Source organism: Molossus molossus, unplaced genomic scaffold (assembly GCF_014108415.1).
Source record: "Molossus molossus isolate mMolMol1 unplaced genomic scaffold, mMolMol1.p scaffold_m16_p_3, whole genome shotgun sequence".
NCBI classification, from domain to species: domain Eukaryota; kingdom Metazoa; phylum Chordata; class Mammalia; order Chiroptera; family Molossidae; genus Molossus; species Molossus molossus.
The window spans coordinates 111,102,784-111,119,883 of NW_023425366.1; the positions used below are offsets into that span (position 1 = coordinate 111,102,784).

The 17,100-nt window shown below is 38.3% G+C and overlaps 1 protein-coding gene across 2 annotated transcripts in view; it reads left to right on the forward strand.

Annotated features, from left to right (window-relative positions):
- ZC3H7A (zinc finger CCCH-type containing 7A) overlaps positions 1-17,100 on the forward strand; it is a 43,957-nt gene that overhangs the window by 16,922 nt on the left and 9,935 nt on the right. For both annotated transcript variants that reach the window (XM_036280430.1, XM_036280431.1), the window contains exons 5-20: positions 531-689; positions 933-1,013; positions 1,107-1,145; positions 2,522-2,555; positions 3,026-3,309; positions 3,853-4,057; positions 5,729-5,793; positions 6,661-6,847; positions 8,397-8,558; positions 10,257-10,453; positions 10,725-10,825; positions 11,258-11,439; positions 12,050-12,126; positions 13,006-13,139; positions 13,546-13,651; positions 16,451-16,559. In XM_036280430.1, the coding sequence (XP_036136323.1) occupies positions 531-689; positions 933-1,013; positions 1,107-1,145; positions 2,522-2,555; positions 3,026-3,309; positions 3,853-4,057; positions 5,729-5,793; positions 6,661-6,847; positions 8,397-8,558; positions 10,257-10,453; positions 10,725-10,825; positions 11,258-11,439; positions 12,050-12,126; positions 13,006-13,139; positions 13,546-13,651; positions 16,451-16,559 (2,122 nt within the window). The remainder of the gene's footprint in view (positions 1-530; positions 690-932; positions 1,014-1,106; positions 1,146-2,521; positions 2,556-3,025; positions 3,310-3,852; positions 4,058-5,728; positions 5,794-6,660; positions 6,848-8,396; positions 8,559-10,256; positions 10,454-10,724; positions 10,826-11,257; positions 11,440-12,049; positions 12,127-13,005; positions 13,140-13,545; positions 13,652-16,450; positions 16,560-17,100) is intronic.

Below are 17,100 nucleotides of genomic sequence, written 5' to 3' on the forward strand. Positions count from 1 at the left end.
ATTTTCACTATGGGCATTCAGTAAAACTTACCTATGAAAATAAGAAAGGTACCCATGTTGTCACCTAGTTCTTTGTTAACAAGCATTCATTGCTATTTATTTTGTTCTCTGTAGTGTGTTCCCTTCTCACCTTCTAGCTGTTTTGGGAGGTACATTTCCATTTGACATTTTGATGAGATCTACCAAGAGGGTAACACCGGATGGAGGAGAATAGACAGGAGAGTAACAACTGCAGGCATCAATCATGTCTAGAAAGTTTTCTTTCTTGAAGATCTGAGGCCTCTATGCCCAGATGTTAACATTTGTCTGATCTGGGTGGTGGGTACATAGGTGTTCATGTCTTTCTTTCTCCTTTTGTGTATTTGAAATTTCATAATGAAAATAATTTTAAGAAGAAAAATAATACTGCCAACCTGCAGTTAAACTGGAGGGTAATAGCCTGAGATCTTAATGTGTTTGTATTTACAGGAAGATATCAGTGCAAGAAATGAATTGTTTGATTGATAACTTTATTTGGTCTTACACACCAGGGTTTCCTTGATAAAATTGTGGAAGACTGTGATAAAGTCCTCAGTTTAAATGCCAGTAACTGCAAAGCTCTGTATCGGAAATCTAAGGCTCTAAGCGATTTGGGAAGATACAAAGAGGCTTATGACGCGGTGGCCAAGTGCTCCTTAGCGGTGCCTCAGGTATGGGATTTGTATTTTTGTTTATTTGTTTACATCATGACCATTTTATTACTTTTCTTGTGGGTATATGGCATATAAAAATTTATATTTTTTAACCAACCAGCAACCTGCTTCAGTTAGGACTAATTGCTCGTAAAGCAAGTGTCTTGACAGAATATAAGTTATATAGGCAAAAGTTTTGCCTATTTTTCACAGTTAGTAAAATATAACTCTTTATTAATTATATATTGTCATTTGTTTCAGGATGAACATGTAATAAAACTAACTCAAGAACTAGCTCAGAAATTGGGATTTAAAATAAGAAAAGCATATGTTAGAGCCGAGGTAAGCTGGAGTTCTCTCCATCAGGTGTTCTCATTTTATTTTGTAATTTGGAGTCAGTTCTGTTTTTAAGTTTACATCTTTGTTTTCTTTCAGCTGTCATTGAAATCAGTTCCTGGGGATGGGGCTACCAAGGTAAAGCTATTATCTCTGTAAAATCATAATTAAGCCCTGGCCAGTTTGGCTCAGCAATTAGAGTGTCGGCCCGTGGACCAAAGAGTCGCAGTTTTAATTCTGGTCAAGGGCATGTACCTCAGTTGTGGTTTGGTCCCGGCCCTGGTTGGGGTCGTGCTGGAGGCAGCCAGTCGATGTGTCTCTCTCACATTGATGTTTCTCTCTCTCTCTGCCTCCCACTCTATCTGAAGAAAAGTGGAAGAATATCCTCAGGTGAGGATTACAAAAATAAAATCATAATTAGAAGAAGAAGAAGAAAAGATAGACATGCTAGCAGTTTTGCTTTTACTTATTTATTTTTTTAATCCTCACCAGAGGATATTTTTTCCCTTTATCTTTAGATAGAGTAGGAGGGGGAGAGAGAGAGTGATAGAAACATCAGTGTGAGAGGAACACATCAATTGGTTGCCTACCCCATGACCCCTACCAGGGCTGGGAACCGAACTGCAACTGAGGTATGTGCCCTTGACCGGAATTGAACCTGCAGCTGTTTGGTTCACGGGCCAATGCTCTAACTGGCCAGGGCAGCAGTTTTGCTTTTAATATTTTTAGTTTGTGTCTGTTTTTGAGACCTTTTTATTTCTCAAACACATAATTGGCCAGAGCTTCCTGTCCTGTAAAGAGAAAACAGATAATATCTTTTTTATTATTTTTTTTTAATCCTTGCTCGAGGATATTTTTCTATTTATCTTCAGATAGAGTGGGAGGGAGAGAGAGGAAGAGAAAGGGAGAGAGAGAGAAATATCAATGTGAGAGGGACACATTGACTGGTTGCCTCCCGCACCACCCTGACCAGGACCGGGGACAAACCGCACCAAGGCACGTGCCCTCCACTCATTGGTCCGCAGGCTGATGCTCTGCTGCTGAGCCAAACCGGCCAGGGCAATATCTTTTACTCTTAACCAGCATTTTCTGAAGTCTGATGGAGCATGTTACACAGGGTATTCAGAGATGTTAGGTTTTGTTAGAAAAGTGGTATAGGGCCAAATAAGTAATTTTGGGAGTCACTGGGATGAACACAGGTATGTTTCAAAGGTATGTTGTCTTAGAGCTGATAGGGTGCTAGTGACCACTGGGAGCTGGGGAGTGAGTGGTGGCCAGACTAGTACCTCTGGAACTGGCATGATCCTGATCCTTTCAGAAATACTGGTCACAGGAAACATGGGGCGTTACTGACAGACTAGCACTGTTTACCACCACCTATTACAAAGATTTACATCTTTCATTTATTTCTTGGATCTTAATTGGGAGGGAGTCTCTTACAGTGAGTTTTACAGATGGCTTTATAGTTTAGAATCCTGAAAATACTGTGATTCATTGTTTGGTTTCATTTCTAGGCTTTGAACTTCTCTGTGGAAGATATAGAGCCAGGTATGTTTTTTCATGTCATCTTAATCTGAAAAGTGCCAGCTTTAGACATTATGTGTATTATAGTTGTCAAATGAGATTACTGCGTGGTTATTGGTATGAAAGCAAGAATAACTTTGAAAACCACCTTTGTACTTCTGGATGTGCCAGCACGTGATTGATAATACTGATGTCAGTAAGCAATCGCCGAAGTCCCACTGAGGCCTTACCACCAGCTAATAGCTCTGCCCAAAAGGGACCCAGGCATTTTGGGGAAGAAGGAAATGTTTTCTCAAATGAATATATCTATTCTGGGTAAAACAAATTATTTTTAGAATTACTTTTATTCTCTTATTTGAGTTGCTTCTGCTATTGTATTTACCTATTTATTTGTTTTCATAATTGCTTCCATATCCTCATTTAGCTCTTTATTTTCTCTCTTATTGTTTATTAACATTAGTAAATGAGTGAGTACATTTCTACCCATGTTGCAGATTTATTAACTCCAAGGCAAGAAGCAGTTCCTATTGTTTCTATACCTGCATCCAGTTTTTCTCACCAAGTTGGAAGTGAGCTGGCCTCAGTTTCAATTATGCCCTTAACTTCTCTTTTGCCACTGCAAGTGGAAGAGAGCTCTCTGCCATCAACAGTGTTGGCAAATGGAGGAAAGATCCCCTTCACTATGCCGGAAGCTTTTTTAGATGATGGAGATATGGTCCTTGGAGATGAAATAGATGACCTCCTTGATTCCGCACCAGAAACTAATGAAACTGTTATGGTAAAGTTCAGTGTTATTTATTTTTTTCTGAAGGCAGGCTTAATTTTTTTTTTTTTTTTTTGATGACAATATAACCTGTTAGATATTTTCAGTATTGCCTATAGGCTGAATTTTGGGTTTCTTATCTTGAAAATTACTTTTGTCTGTCTTTGGTGTTAACTGGCTACTTTGGTCATTTTTGTAATAAAAAAGAAACAACTATCTAATTATTAGCCAATTTTTCTTCAACTCCTGTTGGAATCACACATATGGAGAGGGTAAATTTAACGTTTGGACAAAGAACAGGCATTTGATATTTAAGGGAAAAAAAGTTTAATGAATGAGGACTTCTTTCCTCAGTCCTTGTTAAAATGTGGGTTTGAAGAGAGTTAAGCTCTGTAGCTTAGATTCCTCTACTTGAGTCTTGATTTTGATTTCAACTTTGTTATGTGACATAATTACCCAGTGTAATGACTTGTTTTTATATGCTAATGTTAAAATCAGATTAGCCAACTTGGAACTGAGTTTCATGGATTGTCATCAAATCTTTTATTTTTTTTCCAGCCATCAGCTTTAGTCAGAGGACCCCTTCCGACAGCCAGTGTCACCCCTAGCATACCCTTTTCGACGTCTCTGTTAGGTACCTTGCCTATTAGTGCGAGGTATGCCCCTCCACCTTCCTTCTCAGAGTTGTATCCACCTTTGACCTCATCCTTAGAAGATTTCTGTTCTTCTTTAAATTCATTTTCAATGAGTGAATCCAAACGAGGTAAGAATTCAGCCGTTTGTGTAAACAGTTGCAGTTAATTTTCTAAGAATGACATTTTATGTTTGGCAAATTATTTAAGTAACCCTAGGTAGTTAGTACTTGAATTATTTTCATTGTAGCTGAAAATATAAAAACAAAACCTTCAATTTAAAATTCATCTTGACTTAAATGTGCCATTCTGGAGATCAAGAAACAAAGGAATGTATGTGGCATCGGGCTTTTTTAAGGATGGTTTGTTAAGTTGGGTGTCTGTTGTTTTAGGAGGTAAAATGACTTAACATTTTCTCCAAGAAAGGTGTACCCCATCTTAAAAGGTCTTAAAGACAGGTTGTTCTTTTAAATTCTGAACTGGACAAATACTTATTTAAAAGTTAAGATCAATGTTTAGAATGATGACATCTATTTCAGGCTGCATCGTTCAGCTCAGTAGGCTGTGCCTTAGTTTTACAGGGATTGCTTAGTTTTTTGTCTGACTCCTGTTTATGTAATCCCAGGGTTAATAAATACTTTCATATTTCTGAGGCATTGTTGCAAGGTTAAAGGGGCAAAAATCAAAGTAATTGATTTAAAGATTGACAGTGGGGGTGTGGGGGCTGGGTGGAGGGGGAAATGGGAAAATAGGGGACATCTGTAATACTGTCAACAATAAAAAATACACTTAAAAAACAGATTGAAAAAACAGACTGACAATGGAAGAAACTAAAATTTATGGAAGACAGAATGGCAGGGAGAAAATAATTAAGTGGTAGATTAAGAAAATAAAAGTAGCCCTGGCCTGTTTTGCTCAGTGGTTAGAGAGTTGGCCTATGGACCAAAGGGTGGTAAAGGTTTTGTTTTTTTGTTTTTTTGTTTTGGTATGTGCTCCTAGTGGGAACCGAACCTGGGACTCTCTGATCCATAGGCCAACACTCCAACCACTGAGCCAAACCGGCCAGGGTGGGTTGTAAAAGTTTTGATTCCAGTTAAGGGCATGTACCTGGGTTGCAGGTTCAATCCCAGGCCCCCCATCCCTCCCTCATGCTCTCTAAAAAAATCAGTGGGGAAAAAAACCTGGGATGAGGATTAACAAAACAAAAGTAATTGAACCTTACTAATTTTCTTAATGTTATGGTGAATTCTTGCTTCATATTTTCAAAAGGAGAGGCTCTTTTCCCATTGAATATGGATTATTTTCTTAGTCTTTTATTTATTTATTTATTTTGATAGAGAAAGAGAGAAACATTGAGGTGAGAGAGAAACATGGATCGCTTGCCTCCTGTACACACCCAACCCAGGATCAAACCTGAAACCTAGGTACGTTCCCTGACCTCCCAGGAATCGAACTTGCATCCTTTCAGTGTGCGGGATGATGCTCCAACCAATTGAGCCACACTGGCCAGGGCTCTTAGTCTTTTTTTTAACAGTCTCACTTGGTAGGCCCTGTCTTAAGCTTCTATGTCTGAAAATAGCTTTGTATTTAATTTCTTTTTGTCTAAGGGATTTTTGATGTCCTTGGTTTCTAGAGGAAAGGACAAACTCCATAGCCCTCTTTGAGTGTCATTCATGAGCAAGAAAGCTTCTAGGAATTGGGATGGAAAATAACGTGGGAAGCCATAGTCAGCTACTAAGCCCTGATGTTCTTATTACATGATTAGAATGAAAAGGTCTGTTGAAGTTTTTTTATTATTTTAGATCTGTCCACCTCAACTTCTAGAGAGGGAACATCGCTTAACAACAGTAATTCTTCCCTTTTACTTGTAAGTGCCACTTCCTCTTTTGTAAATATATCAGTTAAATTGAAAATAGGTCTTTTATTTAAGTAACTGAGTTATTTGAGTGAACGTGATAGTCTCCCTGAAATTTTGTGTGCGCTGTGAGAATAGTGTTAGAATAAGACTCTTTTGGAACATCCAGTAGTAAATGCTTTGTGTTTAAGACTGGATCTGTCATAACAAATCAGTCACTGTCGCAGACAGTGTAAGAGACTTTAGCACAAAGTAAACAAAACAAGGAAATACAGTTGACCCTTGAACCACATGGGTTTGAACTGTGAGGGCCCATTTATATGTGTATTTTTTCAATAAACACCTGTACTGTTTCTGAACCTATATTTGGAGTTCATGGATGTGGAGGGCCAACTGTATGCATTGATTTATGCCATTTTATATAAGGGACTTTTGAACATCCTCAGATTTTGGTATCCTCAAGATTCCTGGAACCAATCCCCTGAGGATACACTGGACCACTGAAGTTTTTGGGGAGTCAAAAGTTATGTGCAGATTTTTGACTGCGCGGGGTTGAGCCCCTTCATCCCCACGTTGTTCAAGGGTCAAGTGTAAAAGATCAGGACGTGTAAAATGTGTTTGCTATGAAATAGAACAATGTCCTGTTTAACAACTCATGGAGGGTCAGAAAAAGTGGGGGAGGGGCATAGAGACCCAAAGAGAGAAAAATGTGCCAAGAAACACTTTTTAACTAAAAGCTCAGTAAGGGCAGAATAGTACAGACTTCAGTCTGTGAAGAATGTCTTATTTTTCAGAAGAATTTGTTTTCTGCTTTAGTGATGGTGCAATCAATATTTGTTGGCTGTTTTGTTTTGTTTTGTTTTTTTATTCTTTTTGCAGATGAATGGCCCAGGAAGTTTGTTTGCTTCTGAGAGTTTCCTGGGAATTTCAAGTCACCCTAGAAATGACTTTGGAAACTTTTTTGGAAGTGCAGTTACGAAGCCACCTTCATCAGTGACCCCACGACATCCCCTTGAAGGAACCCATGAATTGAGACAAGCTTGCCAGATCTGTTTTGTAAAATCAGGTCAGGACCAAGCAAAGTAGTGGATAGTATTGAGCTAGTAACCTGAGTGTTTGTAGGAATTTGCAAATACATGTGGCAGACACCAGCTGTTGTGACTTTTTTCAGTCCCTATTTGAATTCTTTCTAAAGCAGCCACAATTATTGATTTGGGGCCTTTGGAGTCTAATAAGTCTCAGATCTTATTTGATATAATTTTCTTTATAGAATCATATGGAATAGAATATTTACCTGATTTTGAAAGCTTACTGAGATTTTTATGAAATCGTTTATGTCCTAAGTATATGTTTAAGAACTTTGGTCATTTTCAAATAGAGCAAGAACAAAAAATATATATATTATAAGACCAGTATATGATATAATGTTTATGGAAATTAAAATTCTTTCTGTTGGTTTGTTTCTTTTTTTTTTTTTAATCCTCACCCGAGGACATTTTTTGATATTTTTTTCAGATAGAGGGAGAGAGAAACATTGATGTGAATGGGACACATCGAGTGGTTGCCACCCACACGACTCAACCAGGGCCGGGGACAAACCAACCGAGGTACGTGCCCTTAGTGGGAACCGAACCTGGGTCTCTCTGGACCGCAGGCCAATGCTCTAACCACTGAGCCAAACTGGCCAGGGCTGGTTTGTTTCTTATCTTTACCCCTAAATTAAGTGATTTAAACACAATTTATTCTCAGCTGAAATACACTTTATTCCCCAATTCATTTTTTTTCTATTTTTTTTTTTTTCAAACTAGCCCATCAACTTCCCAATTCTTTTTTTTTTTTTTTATCCTCATCCGAGGACATTTTTCCATTTTTTTTTTTTTTGTACAGACAGAGTGGGAGGGAGAGAGAGGAAGAGAGAGAGAGGGAAACATCGATGTGAAAGGGACACATCGAGTGGCTGCCACCCGCACGACCAACCAGGGCCGGGGACAAACTGCAACCTAGGTACATGCCCTTAGCGGGAACCGAACCCGGGTCTCTCTGGACCGCAGGCCGACGCTCTAACCGCTGAGCCAAACCGGCCAGGGCCATTTTTTTTCTATTTTAAAAATATTTTTTCTTTGTTGATTTTAGAGAGAGGGAAGGAGAGAGAGAGAGAAACATCAATGAGAGAGAACATCGATTGGCCTCCTCTGCGTGCCCCCACTGGGAAACAGGCCCACAACCTGGGCATCTATCCTGACTGGAAATTGAACTGGTGACCTCTTGAGGCATGGGTCAATGCTCAGTCAGTGAGCCACACTGGCCTGGTTCATTTTTGTTTCTTAGTTTTATATTTAATAGTGTTCTTTATAAGCCATTGGAATTCCTATCCTAATAGGTAAATAAAGGTATATGCTAGGACTGGTATTGAATAGAATTTTGTGTTGTCTAACAAACAGCATAATAAGGCAAACATTACTTTAGTAGCTTCTTTACATTTCAGTGTTATGAAAAAAGGAATTTTTGTGGGAATTTAGTAACAGTGAATCTGCTCATATCTGCTTGTAAATGTGCCTGTAAAATGAAATGGTACTTTCTATGATTATGAGCAATCCTTTTTACATCTTTTTCAGGCCCTAAGTTAATGGATTTCACTTACCTTGCTGATTTAGATCATAAATGTAAGAAAGATATTTTAATTGGTAGGATAAAGAATGTTGAAGATAAATCATGGAAAAAAATACGCCCAAGACCAACAAAAACAAATTATGAAGGACCTTATTATATATGTAAAGGTATGCACTAGAACTACTTAGTATATGTTACGTAAGTGATGTGCTGCTTTTTTTTTTTAATCCTCACCTGAGGACATTTTTCCATTTTTTGTTCAGATAGAGTGGGAGCGGAGGGAGGGAGGGAGGGAGGGAGGGAGAGAGAAACATCGACGTGAAAGGGACACATTGAGGGGCTGCCACACCCGCACGACCAACCAGGGATGGGGACAAACTGTAACCGAGGTACACGCCCTTAGCAGGAACCGAACCCAGGTCTCTCTGGACCTCAAGCCGATGCTCTAACCACTGAGCAAAACTAGCCAGGGTGATGTGCTGCATTTATTATAATGGTTCCAGGATTACTTTTACTAAAGACATTTAGATTGAGTTAATGCCAAGTTCCTTGGATTGAGACATTAGTACATTTTATATTATTTTTACCTTGGTTTTAAACTTCTCTTGTGGTATATTTTTTATAGCTGTTTATGGACACAGGACTTTGACCAGGCTTTAAACAGAAACTGTCTCAAACTTTTAAGTTCTATGACTTGTCTAAACAGAATCAGAACACTGAACTAAGGCTTTGAAAATACTGTTCTTTAAGCTGGTTTGGAGAGAACTTAGTATTTTTATTTTTTTAAATATGTTTTTATTGATTTTTTTAGAGAGAGAGGAAGGGAGAGAGAGATAGAAACAGTGCGAGAGAGTAACATCCCTTGGCTACCTCCTGCACGCCCCCTACTGGGGATTGAGCCTACAACCTGGGCATGTGCCCTGACTGGGAATTGAACCTGGACTTCAGTCCATGGGAGGACACTCGTTCCACGGAGTCACACCAGCCTGGCTAGTATTTTTATTTTGTTATGCCACTTCATCAGAACAAACTGAATGTTTCTAAATTATTTTTTAAAATTAGGTAGAGTACATAAGGGTATCAAGGCTTTTTTTCCCTATCTGGAAAAAAGAAATTTATATTTGTGGTGCTGGGTTTTTTGTTTTCTGTTTTTTTTTTTTTTTTTTTTAATCCTCATCCGAGGACATTTTTCCATTTTTTGTACAGACAGTGTGGGAGGGAGAGAGAGGAAGAGAGAGAGAGGGAAACATCGATGTGAAAGGGACACATCGAGTGGCTGCCACCCGCACGACCAACCAGGGCCGGGGACAAACTGCAACCAAGGTACATGCCCTTAGCGGGAACCGAACCCGGGTCTCTCCGGACCGCAGGCGGACGCTCTAACAGCTGAGCCAAACCGGCCAGGGCTGTTTTCTGGTTTTTTAAGAGTTAGTACCATTTCTGGATAGTAACATGGGTATCATTGTTTGAAGCTCTCTGTGAGTTGTTATAAAAATTCACATGATGCCCTAAACATGTATAATATTCATTGGCTTTGAAAAACCAGTGGTCCACATTATAAATGTTATTTATTTATTTAATTATTTATTGTTAATCCTCACCTGAGGATATTTTTTCCATAGATTTTTAGAGAGAGTGGAAGGAAGGGAAGGAGGGAGAGAGAGAAACATCAATGTGAGAGAGACACATCAATTGGCTGCCTCCCTCATACACCCCAACCAGGGGTCAAGGATCAAGCCTGTAACCCATATATGTGCCATTGACAGGGAATTGAACTCGAGACCCTTGCGTGTATGAGCTGACACTAACCACTGAGAACACTGGCCAGGACACTATAAGTGTCTTTTAATTCTCTTTCTTTCTAGATGTTGCTGCTGAGGAGGAATGTAGATATTCAGGCCACTGCACATTTGCTTATTGCCAAGAAGAGATAGACGTCTGGACGCTGGAACGGAAAGGGGCATTCAGTAGAGAGGCTTTCTTTGGTGGCAATGGAAAGGTCAAACTTACCGTATTCAAACTTCTGCAAGACCATCTTGGAGAATTTATATTTCTTTGTGAGGTGCTGTCTCCAAACCTTATTTTCTGCTGTAAAATTGGTGGTAGTTTCTGATTTGCAAACCCAGAAGTATAAAGTACTTAGCACAGGTCCTGCTAAAGTATTCACTTGGCAATGGTAGCGTTTACTATTATCCTAAAGATAATAATGAATATTAGTTGGCATAAGTATGTAATGTATAAGTATGTAATAATATTGAAACTAAGAAATATTCAGGGTACAAAAGCTATATTTTGTATTATCTTTTTGTGATAATTTTTCTTCTTTGTTCCAGAAATGTTTTGATCATAAGCCTAGAATGATCAGTAAAAGAAATAAAGATAATTCTACTTCTTGTTCTCACCCGGTTACAAAGCATGAGTTTCAAGACAATAAGTACGTTGCTAGTTTCTAATTTTATTGTGCCAAAACAGATTTTTTTCTTAGCCCCACATAAAGCCAGACTAGTATCCGCCCAGGCATTCCCCCTCTCCTTTGGTTGTTGTTTTGAAAGATGATGACTAGTTAAAAATGTCTGCTAGTGGATTTTGCTGGAAGTTTTTAAATGAGTTATTAAATTAATTATGTAATACAAAAAAGTGTTACTGATTTTTAGCTGTTCATGACATGGATTTAAGTGTTTTGTGGCTTAATGTATAACTATTATACCCCCAATTAATCCAACAATTTTCTACAGTGGGATAAAGATTTAAAATGTATTTTTAGTCTAAACTTGATGCCATTAATATATATATATATGTATATATATAAATTTTTTTAAAGATTTATAGTAGACAATATTAAAATGTCATTTGTTTTTCATCTTAGGTGCCTTGTCCATATTTTACGAGAGACAACAGTAAAATACTCCAAAATACGTTCTTTTCATGGGCAGTGTCAGCTTGATTTATGTCGACATGAGGTGCGATATGGCTGTTTAAGGGAAGATGAGTGCTTTTATGCTCACAGTCTTGTAGAATTAAAAGTCTGGATATTGCAAAGTGAAACAGGTGGGTGTGTGTGTGTGACTGAGACATGTCTCAAGAGCCGGCTGGGTTTGATGAGCCCCTTCTCCATCACCCTGATGTGGCAACCCTGTTCATTTTGTCTTTAAACTGTTACTTTTCATTTTTAGAGTGGCCTGTTTTTAATAAGGTCTCATGTAATTAATTGCTAGTACAAGTTTATGCATGTAGTATGGTTTTGTGAGGAAGATTCTTTTACTAGAGTTCTATTTGTAAATGTTCCATTTTGAAAAAGATGTTCATTCCTCCTTGGCAGTAGATTTTACTGCATGGGAATAATTAGGGAATTGAGTCTGACTGTGACCTGCCTGGTGGACTGTTATTACATAGAGAACCTAAAGCAGTGGTTCTCAACCTTCCTAATGCTGCGACCCTTTAATACAGTTCCTCATGTTGTGGTGACCCCCAACCATAAAATTATTTTTGTTGCTACTTTGTAACTGTTGTTTTCCTACTGTAATGAATCGCCATCGGAAATAATGTATTTTCTGGTGGTCTTAGGCGACCCCTGTGAAATGGTTGTTTGACCCCCAAAGGGGTCGTGACCCACAGGTTGAGAACCGCTGACCTAAAGAAAGGCTTGTACATTTCTCAGGTATCTCACATGATGCTATTGCTCAAGAATCTGAACGATATTGGCAAAATTTGGAAGCAAATGTACCTGGAGCTCAGGTATTTTCTCTTTTGTACTTTCTGTATTTGGGATCTTTCTGGAATGGCCTAATGGATGCTAGTTGTTGGCAGAGGTAGTTCATACTTGCAGCCTGTTACTTTCTTAATATCTATTGAGTTGAGGAATTCTTTTTTTTTTTTTTCCTCACCCGAGGACATTTTTCCATTTTTTGTTCAGATAGAGCGGGAGGGAGAGAGAGGAACAGAGAGAGAGAGAGAAACATCGATGTGAAAGGAACACATCAAGTGGCTGTCACCCGCACGACCGACCAGGGCTGGGGACAAATTGCAACCGAGGTACGTGCCCTTAGCGGAAACCAAACCCGGGTCTCTCAGGACCGCAGGCCGACACTCTAACCGCTGAGCCAAACCGGCCAGGGCGAGGAATTCTTAATGTGAAAAAAAATTCTGAATTTTAGTTGGTTATCATAAAAAATTAGGCATCCCATAACCTACCAAGAATATAGAACACAATTTTCTTATTCAGCCTAATTGACAGAACAGTTGAGATCTTGGTCTTTGGGGATTCTATTATCCAAAAAAATAATTTTAAGACTTCATAAATAATATTAATTGGTATAAGTATATAATATATAAGTATGTAATTATACTGGAAGTATAAGAAATATTAGGGGTACAAAGTTATATTTTGTATTATGTAAGAGAGGTAAAAATCTGCTTTTTATCATATTCTCTTGCATTTGGGTGGAGAATTGGAGATTTAGTTATCGCATCTTATGTATAATGGTCAAATCATCGTACCAGACAAAAGGAGATATTGTATGCTATTATTGAAAAATATATGCATGGCAATTCAGTATTTTTTTTTGTTCTCAGAAAACTGGCTTTCTGTTAAAACTGATCTTTTAATTGTTTAAGGTACCTGGCAACCAAATAATGCCTGGATTTCTTAATATGAAGATAAAATTTGTGTGTGCTCAGTGTCTGAGAAATGGTCAAGTCATTGAACCAGATAAAAACAGAAAATATTGTAGTGCAAAAGCAGGGCATCCGTAAGTATCGTGTGTGTGGAGACAATACCTGTTTCATAATGATCTGTTTCATAGGTGTAAATTCATACATGTGAGAAAAGATTAAGACTTTGAAGAGGGGAGAGGAAAGTAGATAATTTAGGAATAATTACAGTGCACGAGAAAAGAGATTTTTTTAGGCTTTAGTAGCTAAGAATTCAACAAAATTCAATAGTGTTTTTTTTTCCTATTTTATCAGTTCTTTAGGATTCATAGGGAATGTTTGTTTACAAATATCAACAGGAAATAAAATGACAGCATCATAAGACATTTCTTTTAGAAGGGTTGAGAAAAATCTCTGGTCCTTTAGGTACAAGCTTTGTACCTGTCCCTTTATATTATACCTTTTGCCAGTGTGTCTGTTTTTTCTGAACTCCATTTTTCTTAGGTGGACCAAAGATCGTCGTGCGATGAGAGTGATGTCTGTTGAACGTAAGAAGTGGATGAACATCCGTCCTCTCCCCACAAAGAAACAAATGCCTTTACAGTTTGATGTACATACGTAATTTTTAAGCCACTTTTTTTTTATTAGGCATTTCAAATTATTAGAAAATAGTAGTAATTCAGATCGAAACTGGCGTCTTTTAAATAATGCTAATCATAATAATGAAATTTAAATGGTCCTCTCTTTTTTCCTTCCCTTTAATATGTGTGTGATTCTGGGACAGTTTTCAGATGGATTGGAATTTTAGGAGCTATTTGGAAAAAAGTAAATAGAGAATCAAGAAAAAGAAACTTATGGGCATGGTTTAACTTATTTTTCAGATGAATTACTTTTGGGAGGGAATAGAAGAGAATTTCATTTAAATTTGATTCCTCAGCTTTGCTATCAAACCCAAGCCCTTTTGTATTATGAATGCTGTAGATGAGTTGTTTTTATCATGCCTATTTCTTTCACTGAAGCAATGGATGCTAACTAAAAGATACCACACTTGATAGGACCTTCTAAAAACCCCCCAAAAATGTTCCATGTTAGAGGACCATGTTCCTCAAAAACCTTTAGAATGAAAATACCATACCAACTTAAAGTTAGGATAGCACTTCATTCACCAGGTGGCTTGTTTCACCTCGGTGCCCTGTGATGCCTTACATGGTCTTGAAGATGATTGTCCAAGCATATGCCGTGAGCTGGCTGTGGACTGTCCTCTTCATGAGGGAATGGGTCTGGAGAGAGTCTGGAGGGATTCACCAAGTGAGTTAATGGACAGGGACACTGGAACATTGACAGGTTGTAAACTTTCTGCCCCAGTGGGCGAAATATGGAGAGAACCTTTTGCCCAGAGAAGCAGGTCAGATGTATTACAGAGTCCCCTGGGTAAAGGAAGCCTCCCTCTCTGACTTGTCAGAAAGAGTTGAGGAAGAGACATTAATTTCTCATCACCCAGCTTTGTAAAGCTTATACAGATTACAGGGTCAGTCTTGGAAGGAGGTGGCGTGTTTGTGTTGTATCCACAGTGGTTTCAGACTCATAGATTTAGATGACTTAATCAGTGGGATATATAGAAGGGGAAGAAGGCTGATTGGAACCATTGATATCTTGGGCTTTAAAAGATGGTGGAGATTATGAGTATATTCCTTAATACTTTGTTAAAACAATGATGACTGAGAATAATTCTAGTTCATGAGGCAGCTGCCTAGGACTACTGGCTATTCTGAAATCTCGGATGTGGTATATTGCTGTTACAGTAGCTTATTTCCTTTTCTTTTTCTACCATACTAGGTATTGCTCAGTATAAAAGAAGAAATAATACTGTGTGTGTGTGTGTGTGTGTGTGTGTGTGTGTGTGTAGGCAGTGTGGTAGGGTGGAAAGAGAATGAGCTTCAGAGTCTGTCAGGGCTCTGGTCAAGTTACTCAGCCTCAGTTTACTCATCTGTAAATGGTGATAATTACATTATAGGGAAGATTACATGAGATGGTGTTATGTAAAAAGCCCAGCAAAGTGGCCGGCCTTCTCCTTTGTCTTCTCTTCTCCCTGCCACTCATCATTGAGCTTTAAAGACTTGGTAAATGTTTCCCTAGTAATGCCTAAGTACTTACTGGGGTTTGATTGGGAAAATAATACAATAAAGTCAGTCACAGAATGTTTTCTTGACTACTGACATAATACAGAAGATTCTAAGGGGAGGGGCCACTGACCTTGGTCCCAGGGAGAAAACGTACAGTGTTGAGGGCACTGCTTTAGATTTTTAGCAAAAACCAATGCTAAGCATCTAATATTATGTAAGCTAATATATGAGCCAGCTCTTGTTGAAATACAAATAAACTAAGATAAGCTAACATTTAATTGTACTAGAATTTATGCTGTATAAAAACAAGTGTATTCTTGATATTTAAGAATGAGCTCTTGGTGATGGAGGTTTTTTTAAAAATTTTTATTGATTGATTTTAGATAGTGAGGATTTGTGGGGGAGAGAAACAGAAAGAGAGAGAGAAAGAAAGAAAGGGAGAAAGAGAAAGAAACTGATTGTTGTTCCACTTATTTATTCATTCATTGGTTGATTCTTGTATGTGCCCTGACTGGGGATTGAACCTGCAACCTTGGCATATTGGGATGATGCTCTAACCAATGGGCTACCCGGCCAGGGCTGATGGAGATTTTCTTAGTTCTTCATAATCAAGGTTCCTAGGAAGACTGCTTTCTGCTGATCGCTATCACTTTTTTCCCCCACCAATACCATTGTACATACTTTGTAAAATAAAAATGCAGATAACCAGAAAAGGTATTATTTGAATGCTATGTAACTGGATAGCTTGTTAGCATAATAATCGTCTTCAGAAAATACATATCTAGTGAATGATGGCCAAGGTTCGCTGCCAGTGCTGGTTTTTAGGAAGCTAAATGTCTAAGATTTTTGACACTGTTTAGTACCTTTGGACTGGTCTGCAGTTTCTTGACTACTTCCCGAGTGCTGACAAGGAGGCATCCTTGGTGGTAGGTAGGGAGAGTAGGAGCTGTCAGGCTGAGGGGCTAGAGACCTGCATCCGGAGATAAAAGAGTTCTGCTGTGTTAAAAGCAGATACTCTGAATGAGTTTGTAGACATTTTCTTGTAAGAAAATGTTTCGTATTCCAGTTCCATACTTTCTTTTGAAAATGTTTTAAATGGAAAGCTTAATATTAATATCATCTCATGTATTTTGGGCTTATAGTCAGTTTGAATAGAATCAAATCAATCTTAATTTTAAATTGTGTTACACAGCATTAGCATGGATAATAATGCTTATTTTGCTTACATGTAAAAATTAGGCAGTTTTACTAAGTATACTGTCTTATATTCATATTTTTTTATACAGCTGTGTAATCATATTGCTTCTGGGAAAAAATGTCAATATGTTGGAAACTGTTCTTTTGCTCATAGTCCTGAGGAACGAGAAGTGTGGACTTACATGAAGGAGAACGGGAGTAAGTTGATGTTTTAACTGTGGCCTTGACATCCCTGAAATCTAGTATGCCTGAAAGTTTCTTTCCTCTCTGAAAATATGCCAGCTTGCTGTGAACACAAAGCAATTTGCATCTGAAACAATTGTACCGTTTTCTCAGTGGAGCAGAATCTGACATTTGATCTGTGTTTAGGTCAGATTTGGATACAGATAATGTATTTGCGTCTTTTAATGGCGTGGATGTGTTCCTGAGTGATGGTCTATGGAAGTTCAGTCCTTCCATGACTGCTTAAACCAGATCACCTGCTCCTGTTGTGAATAGTCCCCCTTGAATTAATCAGATTAGAATCAGAGGTTTCTTCAAGGAAGGCCTTACTGCTAGAACAGGCCCAGATTCAAAGGCCCAAGGAAAGAAAGTGTATCTTGGTCAAACTTGTAGTTTATTGTGGGAGTCTTTGCAAAGAACCTCAAACAACTTTTCATTTTTTTTTTTTTAATCCTCACCCAAGGACATTTTTGCATTTATCCTCAGATAGAGCGGGAAGGAGAAAGGAAGAGAGAGA